General features: G+C 37.3%; 1 protein-coding gene across 9 annotated transcripts in view; it reads right to left on the reverse strand.

Annotated features, from left to right (window-relative positions):
* The window catches only part of LOC116714202 (LIM and calponin homology domains-containing protein 1), a 72,241-nt gene that overhangs the window by 40,967 nt on the left and 15,350 nt on the right, over nt 1–15,924 (reverse strand). For all 9 annotated transcript variants that reach the window (XM_032554594.1, XM_032554591.1, XM_032554592.1 and 6 more), the window contains exons 2-3: nt 5,966–6,036; nt 2,129–2,198 (exon numbers count right to left, since the gene is read on the reverse strand). In XM_032554594.1, the coding sequence (XP_032410485.1) occupies nt 2,129–2,198; nt 5,966–6,036 (141 nt within the window). The remainder of the gene's footprint in view (nt 1–2,128; nt 2,199–5,965; nt 6,037–15,924) is intronic.

Consider the following 15,924-nt stretch of genomic DNA (forward strand, 5'->3'; position numbering starts at 1 on the left):
GCTTTATAGTAACACCTAGAAGCATGCTTGAGGTTTGCAGCCAAAGGACATGGCCCCCTTTCAATCAATGAGTCGAAAGTAAACTCCTCCATATATGCGTAAAGTGTAAGATCTATCTGACTGCTACATCTTGGAACAGTTGCACCATCTGTATGACAATGATTTTAAACACTGTAGCAAACATAAAAGTGAAGGGCTGAAAAAGGAAAAACCACGGTGTTGCAAAGGTTCAATCAAAGTCCAGGCCTCAGCCTGACTTAAACACTGAGGCAAAACCTGAAGAAATCTGTTTATACTAATGTAGTAATGTAAAGAGTTGTGGTCCAAATTTCATCCATGTTGATTTGAAAGAGTAAAAATGTTACATGGAAAAGAAATAATTAATTTTTCACTTGAATCTGAAGATAATCATGATTACCATGGTTTAAAATCATGTTTTGGAATCTTTTGATTCAGTAAAAGAAATTAAAGCTAGATATGAGATCCTCCATTCTGAACTGCATTTAGACGTCAGATTAGTAAAAACTAACTTACAATTTTCTTGAAAGCAACTCTTGGTATCTCTTTAAAAGTAAAAGCAGGAATTTAAAATAAAGTGCAAGTTGAGCTCCCATGCTATCAACTTTCTTAGTCTCTGTTTATATGCGAGCGTCAGTCTTGAATGGCTGCTTCATTCAAATCAAGGTCATAGGTCGTAATGAAAGAACTCTACTGTATTTGACTAGACTCAGCTGAAAACTATCAGGGTTGAGATATATTTCAATTCACAAGCTTTCATTCAAAGAGAGACTCAAACTGAGAATTCCTCAGAGAAACCAGAGCAACCACAGATAACAACATGTAATATTCATATTTCTGAAAAAAGAAACTTTTCTCAAATCTAGAATGAAAGAGGTATTCTGGTTAAATAAGGGCAGTGTAAATACTGGGAGACAGAGCTTTTTATAAACTGATGTATTGATCCAGGTTGTTAGTAGACAGGATGTTTATTGATAGTCTGATTTAGTGAAGAACTTTCTGAATGAGGATTTGCTGTCATGCATGACTAGATGTATTTTCTGTCATCAGACGGAACCTGACATCATTCACCTGCAGGTATTTGTAATTTAAAGCTTACTGCACTTCTGGTAGCTTAAGATGCAACTCCTTTTGAAGCCAGTGATTCACTTTGCAATGCTTCAAAAATAGACAAACATGCATCATTTTTCAACCTCATCCCTTCACGATACAGCATGAAACGACACAGAGAGCTTAAACTATGTTTGCATGTTACCTAGAGGTCGTCAGTATATTATGCGATGGTTTGAGTTAGTTTCTCTTGAAAAATACTTCTGTCTATTTGTATATTGTGAATGGTACAGAGATATGTCCATACTGCCTAGGTAACATCATTAACATCATTGTTTACAGAAATATTGTTTTAAATTTGTCACATATTGTGCAGCTCTTGCATATCTAATGCTGAGAATTTTAGTATGTTTTCAAATTTAATGAAAATATGTAAATGATGGATTTACGTAAAAGATTGAAAATGAAAAAATGTTTATTAATGCTTAATCAGATTATGCATAACTCTTGGTAGGTACAGCATGTTCTCAAGAAACTGAAATAAAAATTGTTTCAAAATTATTAGTTTAAGAGTATTCAACTCATGCAACCAAGTTATAGCAGCTATTTCATTTTTACATGTGTGCATTTACAGTTGAATAATACAAAATATATGTGACACTGAAGTAGAAAACACATTTTGAAATGATTCATTTTGGTCTCAGTTTTGTACACTACAAAAACCTCACATTTTAGCAGGAGTGTGTTGACTTTTATTCAATCTGTTGTACAAAACAGCCATACAAATCCTTTTAACCCAGTCACAAAAAACATTTTGCGCTTTCTTAACATGATATAATATGATGACAGGTTATAGAAAATCTTACCTTTAGACAACCAACTATTGGAGATTATATTAAAGAAACAGAAGTAGAAAATGAGGGCTTACACATATTTAGGATTTATGATGAAGATGACAAATAGCTACCAGAAGTATGGGAAAACATGCAGGCATGCCCAGAGGTTGTTCTAAGTTCATGTTGACAGGCTGTAAATTTGAATATAAAAGAGAAGAACTTACCAGGCCAGCTATTGGTGTTGGCAGTCGGTTAATTTTCTTTACCAAGCCAGGTCTAATGGAGCTCAGTAACCTCATGAAAAGAAAAAAAATACAAAGTAATCAATGCGGGTCTTCAAGTGAATTTAGAGAAAAACAGAATCCTAACTTGAAACAGGAGCTGATAGCAAGTTGTGATTAAAAGCTCAAATGTTGAGAACAAAGAATCTGTGCAAACAACCTCAAAGCCTCTTAGCGCTTTCTTGAAGATTGATAAAGATAAAGACCCTAAATCAGACAACTGTCTTTGAGCTTCTCCTTTTCACCTTTGAACTTAGTGGATTAAGAAGGTCAAACTCATAAAACTGTTGTAAAATTTGAACTCTGACTACCATACGTTTTAAAAAGGTACAGATGTTCCTTAGTGGGAACATACGTTTATCCAACTTTGGTTACCACACCACAAAATAATTTCAAACTCCAACACGTTTAGAATCAGACATAACTTAGAAGTGTTTTGAGGAAATACAGCTATTTTCTTCCATAAATGAGCTCAGGCTGCATATAGTGACCAGATAAAAAAGGAATACTAGACTTTACAATTTGTTAGTTAAATCTATTCAAGGGTGTTTGTTAATTAAAAATACTGGCATAAATCAAGATAGAGGATGTTGCTTTAAACCCAATGTGTCCAATGTTGCATTATAACAAGACTATTGAGTTTTCTTGAGCTTTTGTAACAGAAAAATGTCAGACAGCAGAAGAAAATATACCTGTACAGTTATAATTCTTCGAAAAAATATTCACTCTACTTGAACTTTTTCCTGTAAATTTTAGCAAAATTTTATGTAAAAGACCAACATACAGTGAAGAATAGTTATAAAGTAGAAGGGAAAGTATACATGGATTTTAAAATATTTTACAAACACAAATCTGAAAGGTGTGGAGCGCACATGCTGTTTCCTGTGACAAGACTTTGTGAACCACCTTTCACTCCAGTCACAGCTACAGTCTTTTCAGGAACATCTGACAGGTTTAGGTATGAACATCTCGGAAATTAACATTTTCACCAAATCTTTGTCAAAGTGTGAGATTTTGAAGTTAAATTTGACTGGGCCATTCTAACACAAACATGCATTAATCTGAAGCATTCGACTTTTGATCTATGTTTAAATCATAGCTAGGCAGTTCTGTCTAAGGAGGTTTGCACTTGTGATAATGTAAAAATCCAGTTTCATTTTCTTTTCACTCTGTGATTACACACTAACTTGTTCATGTCTACCATCCATCCCTCCATGGTCTATACCTGCTCATCCTTACAGTGTTCCTGATCTATATCCAGTTGTGATCGGGTGAGAGACGGGCTACACCCTGGACAGGTCACCAGTCCATCACAGAGCAAAACAAACACACACGGGACAAACAACCACACACACACAGATTCATACCTAAGGGGGATTTAAACCTAACAGTCATGCTTTTGGACTGTGGTGGGAAGCCAATGGTGGATAGCATATATTTTGTACCACAGTGACTTACATAAATGCAGAGGGTAATCTTTCTTTTTCTTTTTTTTTGCAATCTCTCATCACACAAGAAGCAATCTTTTCTCTGGGGCAAACTATAGTACATTCCTAACATCCATGAAGAAACAGCTTTACAGTCCCGGCTCTCCCTCCCTGTCTTATATTTCAACTTTTGTGTCTGTTTTCATCAGAGGAAGCTCTGTAATGACCCTTCCTTGTAAAGGGAAAGCCCCCTCTCCTGGTTACACAGTATTAAGTATCAGCGGACCTGTGATGCCGACCACATTCCAGCAGTCAATATGAGAAAAAGTACCATACAGTGCCTGTATAGCATCCTCTGGATGTTTTCCCCTTTTACTTTTTTTTTTTTACAAATCAATCATAAGTAATAAAATACAGAAGGGAAGGAGGGAGGGGCGATTGACCTAATAAGTAAATTAAAAAAAACAAACATTTAATGTCAAAATGACAAGTAAAATACTAAACATAAAACCTGTGACATTCCAGATTCTGGTGTCTTTATTATACAGTCACTTGAGACACAATCACTGCACTCAGCTGACCTCCATTCCACTCAGGGTGAGACTACAAGCACCAATTCCCTGGACCTCTGCTGAATTATGCCAGTGACTTTAAAAGGGGATCAATGTGCAACCATTTATTATTAATATTTTCATTTAATTGTAACTGCTTTCTTGAAATCAGTTTTACTTTGATATTTAAGGGGTATTTTAGTACAGAAAACTTGAACAAGAAGGTCAAATCTTGCTATAGATATATTTGAAAAGTGTAAAACATCCATGGGGTGAATACTTCTTATAGGAACTGTAATTTACTCTTTTAGTGAGCTCTCATTCCTTTAGCCCAAAACGTGTTCTTACTCCAGTTAGAGATTTCCTGCTGGTTTGTTCACTTCTAAAAATAACTTTGAAGTAACAGCAGGAGGAGGATGTTTCTGTACTCTATGAATGCTGTGTAGGTGTGTAGATAAGAAAACTGGCTGATAATAATTACAACAATACCTCTACTCCAAAAAAGATTGTTTGGGATAAAAATGTCCCTCATAAAAAGCCTTTGTTACTGTATCTACCTGCATTTAAAAAAATAAATAAATAAACCAATGCTGGCAGGTCCCATACTACATAAAGTATTAGCATCTACAAAAAGTATTTGGAAATCGTAGCAGTGTTTATTCACCTCAACATAAAATTACATTATCAATATACACCGATAACCAATAGTTCAAACATTCAAAACTGTCACCCAAACAATACATCAAGCAAGTGTGGAGTACAACATTGTTGCACTTTTTAACATCTTTAAAAACAATATGGAAAATTGTACATTTTTGCAACATTCATAAAACAACACCGTAGCTTAATTAATTAGTTTTTAAAGACAAACATCATTAACTTTATGCAAAAATGCAACTGTAATGTTTAATATCCTTTCCACGGTGAACTTATGTTGCTGACAAATGTGATGTTGGGATCTACTGTAAAAAAACTGAAATGAGTTCAGTCATAACTTTCAAACTTAGTTGTTTTGGTAAATCTCCAGGAGGAAGTTATACTTGAAGGTCCTTGAGCTGCAGCGTCCAGATAACTGTGTTCCGGTGTCATAAACCCTAAAGCCTCAGGTTACGGCTCTGTGCAATAGTGAGGAAAAAAAACAGAAGGCTGGGGCCGACCTTCAGCACCACAAAAACAGAGATGTTTGCCATTGAAGACCAAACATTTTAATGTGACTGATTTTCAAAAGCCGGTATCCGATGCATCCAATAATCAATGAGTCATATCAAAAATAGTTGTGTGAAGGTAGCTGCAGTGGATGTCAATGGGCAGTGAAGAGTCATGCATTAATGCTATTGTCTTCCCCATAGTCAGTTATGTTTGAAAGTTAATTAAGCTCCTCCTGCAATTCTGCTAAATAATTCATAGTAACTAAACTAAGTCATGTTTTGAACTGGTTGGGGGGGCGGAGTACCCACAGTGGGCTCAGGCATGTACAGGGAGAAGACCCCAGCCTGTGATTCAAACTCAGGACTTTCTTGCTGGAAGGAAACAGTGGCAACAACTGTGACACTGTACAGCTCCACTCAAGGTCAATTTAGCCTACTTTTTGAAAACTCGATGCACATTTGTACAAAATGATAGAGAAAACAAAATATGGCAGAGATCTAAAAAACATATTGATAAGGTGGGGTCCACGAATGGCTAGCAAATAAACTAGATGTTTCTCACTGACTTATGTTGAAGATAGAAATAAGACAAAAAGAAATAGTCATAATTATCATATTTATATACAGAGCTAAACAAATGCAGGAAAAACTTACTCGCACAGCAGAATCCCGTTCTCCAAACGTCCTCGGAAATCTTTGTCACCAAAGCACCGTCCAGTCGCAGCCTACAGATTGAACAACAGCAGTGAGTCACTCAATTATAACACCAAAAGAGCTGCAGATCATTCCAGGTTCACGGTGTGAACACTAGACACATGGCCTGTCAGAAAACTACAAAACAAGAGCTGCAATTTTTCTCCTCACATCTTCATCCTTACCGGAAAATCTGAGAATGGCTTGGACATGAGCACAAACACAACAGTTGTATATCACGTCCCCCTCCAGTGTAGCAGCTCTAAACACTAACAAGCTTGACATAAGCTGCAATCATCCTGACCAAATGGCTGCGGCGGGCTAATGTGTTGTGACAGAGGATTTATCGGTTAATAGAGGCTCAGACCATCCGAAACGAAGTCAGTCTATGAGAGTTTCCTGACAACTGATCATAAGGCATGACTATGTGAAAACATATGTTTATTTGTTGAACAAAGTCTTTTAGCAAACTGCTTTTCTTCAGTATCCAATTTAAACTGTGGCAGTCTTTTTCCCCCTCAGAACATAAAACGTTTATCTGGTGTGATTGAACGTTTCATGAATGATTTTTAAGTCTAACGTGAACTCAAGCATTTTTAGAGAAAAGGTAAACATACTGAAAAGATGGGGCATGCTCCAAAGAATGTGTTGTTGAATGACATCCATGGCCAGTCTCATTTAAGATCCATTTATTCTGCATGAAAAGAGGAGACTCCTTCCAATTCTAAGGAAGCCAAAACAATTACAAGATTAAATTTCCTGAGTGCTTATTTTACATTAATTTACACAGCTGTGGGAAGAGTGCAGACTTGTATCTGGCCGAGTGCTTTTATCAGGTTTTTGGGTCTCTGTGGATTCAGGAGGGGCCACAATCGAAATAGACTGCTGTGTGACACGGAGTAGGGCCAAAGATGGACCCTGAATCTATAACAAACGCCATATTTGTTGTTTATTTGTCCTTGTGTTAAGCCACTCCTGAAACAGAGAAAATGTCCAAAGCATCTTATTTAGGTTAAGTAGAAAAATAATTAGACTGTAGATCAGTTGTTCCAGTTTGGGATATGAGTGTATAAAATATCTAAAGATTAGTGTGATAATGACTGTAGACTGATTCTCAATGAACACCAATGTACCCAAACATAAAATATGACTAAAATTTTAATACAAAAAATTATGTTATTAGTTTCTGACAGTATGATATGAGACGATCTGAAAAAAAAAAAATAGCTCTTCTGGCTTCTCCCTGCAGTGTATTACTGCCATCTGCAGAAATACACCGCTCCCAGTAAGATTATATATTATACTATCAGGACATAATGACAGTTTTAACAGATATGTTAAAAAAAATGTAAGAATGAGGTATTGCACCTTTAAATCAAAATCAGCCTCAGGACTACTTCCTAAAAGAGGTGATAAAGAACTGACAGTTGGAATATTTGTCTGATTATAAAATAAAATCAAACATAAAGAAAGCAACACAATGGCAGCTGTGATGGTATCAGCAACAATTTAAAAAAATGTTTTTTACATCAAATTTCTGAATGGAGGGACGAATCCAGAGCTGGAAAAGTCTGGATCTGACCGTGAAGCCGGATCATACGAGGGAATACAATTAAAAAGAGGAATGTGTTGCTTTTGTCGTTTTCAGTGGAATGTCGCTCACATTGTTTCACAAACAATCACATAACTCTCCCTGGCTTTGTTTTCCACCTATTCACTTCCTTCCCTTTGGGAAACCTTCATGTCTAGACCAAAGTCCTTCTTATGAAGCAGCGATTCCTTTCGCTCTGGCATTCGCAAGGAAATGAAAGCTCTGCTGATTTAGGAAAACACAAATAATCTTTGCAGAACTTAGATTTTGTCAAATCCAGTTTCCCTAGGAGGTTTTCTGATTCGGATCACTTTGATAAAATATAGATCACAAAACAGACACTTGAAAGGAATTTTTATGTTGAGAGTCTCCTCTACAGTTGGTTTGTATCTGACAGAGATTCCCAATTGTCTTTGCTGGAAGGATGTCAAGAAAAAATAAAATGCAACAGAGTTCATTCAATCAATATAACAATATCAAAGAGTTTTCTGTTGAATAGCCACAGAGTTCATGACTGTCCCAGTGCTCGCTCCCAGTCTGAAACAGATTACTACAGTACATTCCTTTGATTATGACGACCATTCAATGAAAACACACAGAAGTAACCTGAGAAACCCAGAACTTTACAGCTACCTAAACCAAATTAGACACCAATAAGCATTCAGAATGGCTGGGATTCCTTGACATGGGGAATGAAAACACTAGTTACTTCAAGGCTAGGCCTTTTGCAGATCTGACACTCTAAGCCTAAAGGCTGTTAAACATAAACAGAAACACGCTCTCAACCCCACAGGCCTGGTTTCTCGCACCATGCCTGCTCTGAATCCACATGCCTGCTTTGAAGTCGAAAGCATTCTGCTTTAAAGCCCAACAAGTTAAGTGTATTGCATAATCCAACAAAGCACGCACAAGTCACAGAACGCACATAAACACATCCTCTGGCCAGCAGCCAATAATCTTGTTAATTCATCTTGGCAAGAGCTGGAACTGTGAAAGCTTCTGATTCTAAGAAACAAAACAAAGACAAGGGAGTCCAGCCTGCTAACGTGGGACACAAAGCTGATAAAATGAGCAGAGGGGTGAAATACAACAGCTCTCTGACTTTATGATAAGAGACATCCAGTGTTTTATTCCAGAAACAAACTTTCTATTGCTTTCATTACCAGAAACATTTTGTGGCACAGAACTAAATATAAATATGTTACATATTCACAAGCATCATCGAGTCAGATCAGAGGGTCTGCATGAGTGGTCCCTGTGACGGAGCGTTAGAGGGGACCCACTCAACACTTAGACTTCCAATGAGTTCAGCCACAGGTCAGGAGTGGTATCTGCCTACAATCAGTCATCTGGACCTTTTCTCAAGCTGTCACCACTGCCACCCCTGTGGGGGTCCTTCATGGAAGCAATGGAGTCCTCAGATTTCTACCATCTGAAAAGGGAAGGGCAATGAGAAATTGGTGAGTCGAGGTCCTGGACTGAGTTGTCTACATATTCAACCAGAAACATCTTTACAAAGGTAATCTTCTTGCTTAAAATGGTTTGAGATTTGATTTTTGGTTTAGTTTTAAGGTTAGCATGACTAAATTTAACTAAATCACATCTGTACACTGAAAGTATGCCACTCATTATTGGTTTTAATAAATGGTTATCTGGTTGAATCAGACTTTTTTGTCCAACTGCCACTCATTGCATACTTTCTCTTTTTAGGGGTTATACTGTTAATCTAATAGACAAGTATGGATGAAAATCACAGTTGATCAGTGGTTTTTAATGACTTCTTTAATGACTTCAAGTCATTTAAATTCCTCCCTTTCCCAATCTCATGCTCAGTTTATACTTTACCAAGTTACCTAGATGCCTAAATGTATTGCTGTCATGTGACTGGTTGTTGAGCAACAATTGAAAAGTTGTGCCTAATAAAGTGCCTGAAGTCAGCAGAACAGACCTCAAAGACAACTGGAGTCAGTGAGTAGAAACAGTACATTTCAGGTTAAAATTAACTCTTGCTGGGTTCTCCCTGAGAAAACAGTCTCCTACCAGCTTTTACAACCACTACTGAAAATATAAAATGTGTGTCTGTAAGGCAAAATTACTTGTAAATTTTTTCTTACTCCAAGGTTTTCTCGAGTTGCCAGAGATTTTCTGATTATGCCTGCTGAATTATTTTGGTACTAAAATCACCAGCTTCTTCTGTACAGATTGTTGAAGATGAACGTTCACACACACAGTGACTCGCAAAAAATTAATAGACCCCCAATGGACCACACATAAAGCAAGTACTTAATCATTCAATACAGCCATTTTTGTCAGCATGTTTTCTTTTAGGCAGGATACAAGATGGATGACTTTAAAGGCAGCATGTGAACTTCTGAAACCGTGAGACACGCTGAGTCCAAATAAAGGCTCACTCCTCAGGCCAGAGAAAGTGAACAAAGGTGAACTGGGATACAGGGATCATCACATGTATGAGAGGTTTATCTAATGTAATCACCATAGTATTAGATAGTGGAATCATCACTGGGCTGTGACAGACTAATCCCAGAGGAAGACAATGAATTCTGATGCATCTAAACCTACTTGATGACAGAAGAGAATTTAGGTCTAACCTGCCTTAAAGAGCTCCTGTTTTAATGGATTATATCAGCTCTCATCTTGAAAGACCACCATGAAGTGCAAGAAAAACAATCATCATCAAAAGAAAAGATCTAAATTAATCATTCGGTATCCAGCTACAAAGTATTACATAATTTTCTAACATAAGACAACATAAAAAAATGTGTGGGAACAGTTATAAAATACTTTTCTAAAGGATTAACGGATAAATTAGAATGTGCCAATCATGCCAAGCAAGCAGCAGCCATTATTGTTATGTGGAGAATTTCCACAGATGTGGACAAGACAGAGTACAAATCTGGTTGAGTCCGAAGCTAGACCATCAAAAGATGGCAAGACCAAGGCTGCACTATTAAATGCTGACAGGCATTAGAGAACATCACATTTTAATAGGAATGTGTACACGCTGAACGCTTCTGTAAATGAAAGAATTTTTTTAGGGTTATTAAGAACAGAAAGGCTCAATAAAAGTTTTGTTATCTAGGAGTTTACACCCCATAAAAAAAGTTTACAGCAACACTGAAATCTGTTCTGTATTTTGGAGAACAAAAAGTACATTTATTTCTGCTTCAAAAACATCAACTTGCTTTCATGTATTAAGAAACACAAACAAATTCATCTTTCTGCTGTCACCGTCTCATTTTTACCAGAAAAGCACAAATGTTCCCAGGCACACAGTGAATCCTGTGAGAGTCAGCTGGCGTGGGAAACCTTACACAAGCCCCGATTAGTCATGAATTTCTCCTACTCAGCAACACACACTGATTTCATTGCTGTATTTACGGTTCAGTTGTCAGCAGACGTTTGCAGTAAAAATAAATATTCAAACACAGTTATAATCAGCAATAAAATTATCACCACATAATAATAAAGTAATGGTCAGGCATATGGTCAGGCATATTCTGGCCTCCAGAGTTCTGTGACCACTGGTCTGTGATCAGCGACAAACTGCAGGAAAATGTTTTCTTATGGTGTTTTTGGTGTCACACATCTGTCTCTGGAGATGAGTCCATCTGTCAAAAGGAACATACTGATTAGATTTTCAATATAAGGAGAAAATATAGAGACCCCATGGACGCTTAACTCAGTTTTACTCTCCGATGTTTAAGGAAACATCACTTGGAGCCAGGAAGACATTTCCAAACGTAGGTTCTGAACTTAACTTCAAGATTTTTTAAATAAAACTGCAGATAATTTGCAGTTTCTGCATGTAGATTCAAGCAATGTTATAACACTGTTCTATATGAACATAAAAAAACAGGCTCATGTTTTATTGCTTGTGATTTTTATCACATGTAGTCCTTGAAGACTTAACATGTCTACCACACACTCCCATGCTAGACTGTGCCATTTGTCCTCCGTCTCACTCACTGGTGTTATGTAGCTAGTAGGCTGTGGGTAAGAACAGTGTGGGCATTCAGAAACAACAGCCCAGCAGTAAATTTAAATTAAAATGGAGTTTCTAACTTTGTGAAATAAGAACTGGCTTTTACTTAAAGACCTATAACATACATCGATAGCAAAAACCTGGCATTTCATCAGAAGAGGCTGCTCCCTCTTACAAATCTGTTTTCCTTGGAGCTTAAATTGCCTGAATTCCAAAACCCAGCTCCTTTTTTTATCCCTTTCCTTCTCTTTTACTTTTGATAAGCTCCGGTGATTGAACAAGACAAATTTCCTGTGACTGACATGGACTAGCCCTCAGCTAAATGTCAGCTTTCCAGCCTTTCTGTCCCGTTTACATCCTGATTTCGAAGGTGGAACAATGTTTTTGTTGTGGATTAACTCCACTCCAAGTCTCCATTGGTGCCGTTCTCTGCTACCACCTTTCCTTCCAACATTTTACCCCCGTGGATTGACATCTTGGGGCATAAAGGACAAAGGAGGGGCTTCCTGGTTTGAGATTAGGCAGGCAGTTGCCAGGGAGAATTTTGATAAATTATTACAGAGGACCAACCTTGTTTTCCGCTTGTGAATCACAACTCATTTTTAATACCCACCAATTTTTCAGATAGCTATTTGCAAAAATTCTGAAAGCTATCTGTTGTGTCAAACGTAGTGATTTATCGAATAAAATCCAAAATGGTAGATGGTCAGGGCCTACCAGCTATTTATGTATTCATACCAAAAATAGCTGGTACTATCCTGTCAGTCTGGTATGCAAATGATTACAGATTTGCTTTCTACCTGAACAGAATGCAACATTTTGTAGTCCCACTTTAGAAAGTGATAACAAAAACAAAGCAGGGAGGATGCCTAGCTATCACTAAATTCTAGTTGGGAACATTAAGTTTCTCATACTGCAATATAAAGGGAAAAAGTGAGCTGAATCCTTTTTCTAAAAGCAATAAGCTTGCTCTGGACTGAATTACTCACTTGAAAAAAGTTCAGGTGGAAAGTAAAGGTCACTGGTACTGGAGAAAAATAAGTTGATGACCAAAATACTTTCTGTAGTATCCAATAAGCCTAAACTCTGTACATATTCTAAAATGCAAGTGGGAGGAATCCCCTTGATGAACAGGGATTTTCCCAACAGCTGCTGTGGAGAGTTCAGGTACAATTGGTGTTCTAGGTTGTCAAAATACCAACGCAACTCCAAACAGATTTAAACAACGTTCATTCTCAAATATGGGCACAGTTTGATTTAAAACATTTTGTTTTCAAGTTGTTATATTATTGTATAATCTATCTAGCTATGTGTCTATCTATCCAGGCAGTGGGTACACCTGCTCATACGTCTATATTCATTGGAAAAAAAACTTCAATGACTTCTCCAGTCAGTTCTATACTTTTCACATTTTTAAGTTTTAGATCAGAGTTTCTCAATTCCAGTCATCGGGGGTTGCTGCCTTGCATATTTTAGTTGTGTCTCTGTTCCAGAACATCTGATTGAAGTGATTGCATGACCTGCTCTGTATGTCATCAAGTGCTGCAGAAGCCTCTTAATCACCCACTTATTCAGGTCAGGTGTGTGGGAGAAAGGAAATGCCTAAAACATGTAGAGGTCCCTGAAGACTGGAACACTGTTTTATACCATAATAAAATATAATTTTAAAAAATGACAAGAATTCTTTGTTTACTGCTGTGACTTTAGAATCCGAATACCAACTGAGCCATGATTTTAATGTACACCTCTAGAAGATGGATGGAGGTAAATACAGAGCAATCCTCCAGGAAAACCCGCTAGAACCCGTTCCACTGTAATTTTAATTGACAAAATGTGAAAAACCAGTGCAAACTGTCAGTCAGCCGTTTATTCTGACTAAACTTGGGAAGTCTATCTTTTCCTTGCTAAAGAAAGTGTATAAACCTATTTGGGAATTTTTCTGGTAATGAAAAAAAGACATTAATATATCAAAGAAAGGAATAGCTAACTTTAGTCCGATTGTAAATGTTACTTCAGAAAGCAAAGTGGCAGACAAACAAATGTGCATATTAGGTATTTTAAGCAGTGGTATAAAAACTTTATTTTTGCTCTTTTTGTTGATTTTTATTATAAAAAAAAATCACAACTTCTCATTTATTTATCATGATTTCATGACAGTTGGCAGTCTCAGTTGGGTTCTCTAATTTTCATTCCAGTGCATTAACACCTTTACTAGAACCACTGCAATAGTTATACTTTTATTACTATTTTAACATGAACCAGATGTTCACCTTGCTCCTTAAAAAGACAGTAAGCAGATGCAACAATGTAAGAAATACACACTGACCAACTCATGGAGTCCACAGAAAAGCACAACTTCAGCATTTCTCTCATACCCGACAGGATTTTAGAGACAAGCTCTCCAAGAACCCGGATAGGAAACAAAGATTCTTGATGTCGACACTGGTTCTTTGAGCTAAGCTACTTAAGCAGCTGGGCTTTTCAATGTGCTTCCCCTAGTCTCCAATATCCTGCCAGCTACAGTTTTCCTGACGCACAAAACAACATCTACCCAGTGGTCACACAAGGAGTGTAGTCAAACTCTGACAGACAAGAGGGCACCCTCATGTTGACCTGGTCCACAGCTCATTGGCAGTATTAACCTGTTTAATGAAGGCCTAGTCGTGGGTTAGCCTAGAACAAATATATGGCTGAGCTGGGTTTTAATCCCAACAGTTTCCAAATTGGCTTGAGTGACAATTGCTGTAATTGCCTTTACGCAGTAGGTGACTACAAAGATATTGTGTAAAATACTTGGATTTACAGTTGCTCATCACATCACCTGAGTGTTGCAATCTTTTCCAGTAGACATATGGGAGTGTTGCTCCATATGGTGAAACTATCATCATCATCAAGGACAGCTATGGTCACGACATGACAACCAGTTTTTAAAACCTCCCTAGCCATCCATCTGCAAAAGTGAACATGCAGGATGATTCAAAAGAGAGACGTTATTTTCCTGGATGACCTGCATGGTTGTCTTGTTGTATAGACAAATACCTATAGTCAAGACGGTAATTGCTGCAATATTACCACCGAGTCGTGCATAACCTGAGGGTCTACTGTTCTTTTGAAGGAAAATGCTCCCAGATCAACCTCTGCTACTGTGCTGCTTAGAAACATCTCCCGTTTGATCTGCCATGTTAATATCGTCAGAGGCCATCATGACATTGACCATTTTTTTTTTTTTTTTTTTGTCAGAAAATAAACTTTCTTCCAACTTTTGATAAATGCCTGAAACAGTCGGGTTTCACTTTGAGAGGAGCTTTTTTTTTCTTTAAGCCCTTCTATTGCAGACATGGTCCAACAGTAATTGACACAGTCAGCATCAGTAGGCGTCTTCTTTGGGCTCAGGATCAGCCTGAGTCTTCACAGATAGACTGTTGGATTTATGAAGTGCATGTGAATGTTTTCAGGTTCACTTGACTTTTCTGTCAATTCAGGATCTTTAAGAACTTTAAAATGACTGTCTTAGTATGACCAATCTCTACAGCGACAGAGTGTTGCAACAGGCCTTGTTTTTGTCCCTCTGCCACATTCAGAGGTGTAAAAACAAAACAAAAAAAAAAACACTTTGCCTTTGCCACCAGGCGATCATTAGGGTGTGGAAGCAATTTGCTGAAAGAACATGATAAGGAGCTCATATTTAAACCCATATTTGGTTTTAAACCTTGATCAAGTGATGAAAATACTGAGTCTATATGCAATTTCAAATAACTTGCCTACTCTGTTGTTTTTGTCTCTTGCTCTCACTTCTTCGTCTTGTATTTTTAAGCTACACTAGGAACCTGGGAATGATCCAGGCTCAGAATAGAGTAATTGTAGTAAAAATGTGTTGACTTGAAATTTCTTCCTTGGTATTAAAAGTTGGATTTGGAGTTTATTCACAAGTGGCACAATGCTCACAACAGTATCCTGGCAACAGATCCTGGATGTTTATTAAAAACATCAGAAAAAAATGACAGAAATGAAATTCCTTTCTATACTGTCAATTTCAGAGAGCCAGGTCCGTACACAAGTCAAAACAAATCAAGCCCCCTAATCTGTCAGCATGAAAAAATTCTTTTCTTCCCCGTCTGCATGTTCTTACATGCTCTTTCTTCATATCCTCGCAAAACTTTGTCCTCAGCAGGTCTTATCAGGAGTTTCACTGACATTCTCTGTCAACAGCAACATCAAAACAGGGCATTATTCAGGTTATTACAACAGATTTTAATCTAATTTGGACATTTAAGGCAATTCTGTCCAGTAGAAATCAACATTAAAAAGTCTACAACTTGGTTTCGT

Source organism: Xiphophorus hellerii, chromosome 23 (genome assembly GCF_003331165.1).
Source record: "Xiphophorus hellerii strain 12219 chromosome 23, Xiphophorus_hellerii-4.1, whole genome shotgun sequence".
Taxonomy (NCBI): Eukaryota; Metazoa; Chordata; class Actinopteri; order Cyprinodontiformes; family Poeciliidae; genus Xiphophorus; species Xiphophorus hellerii.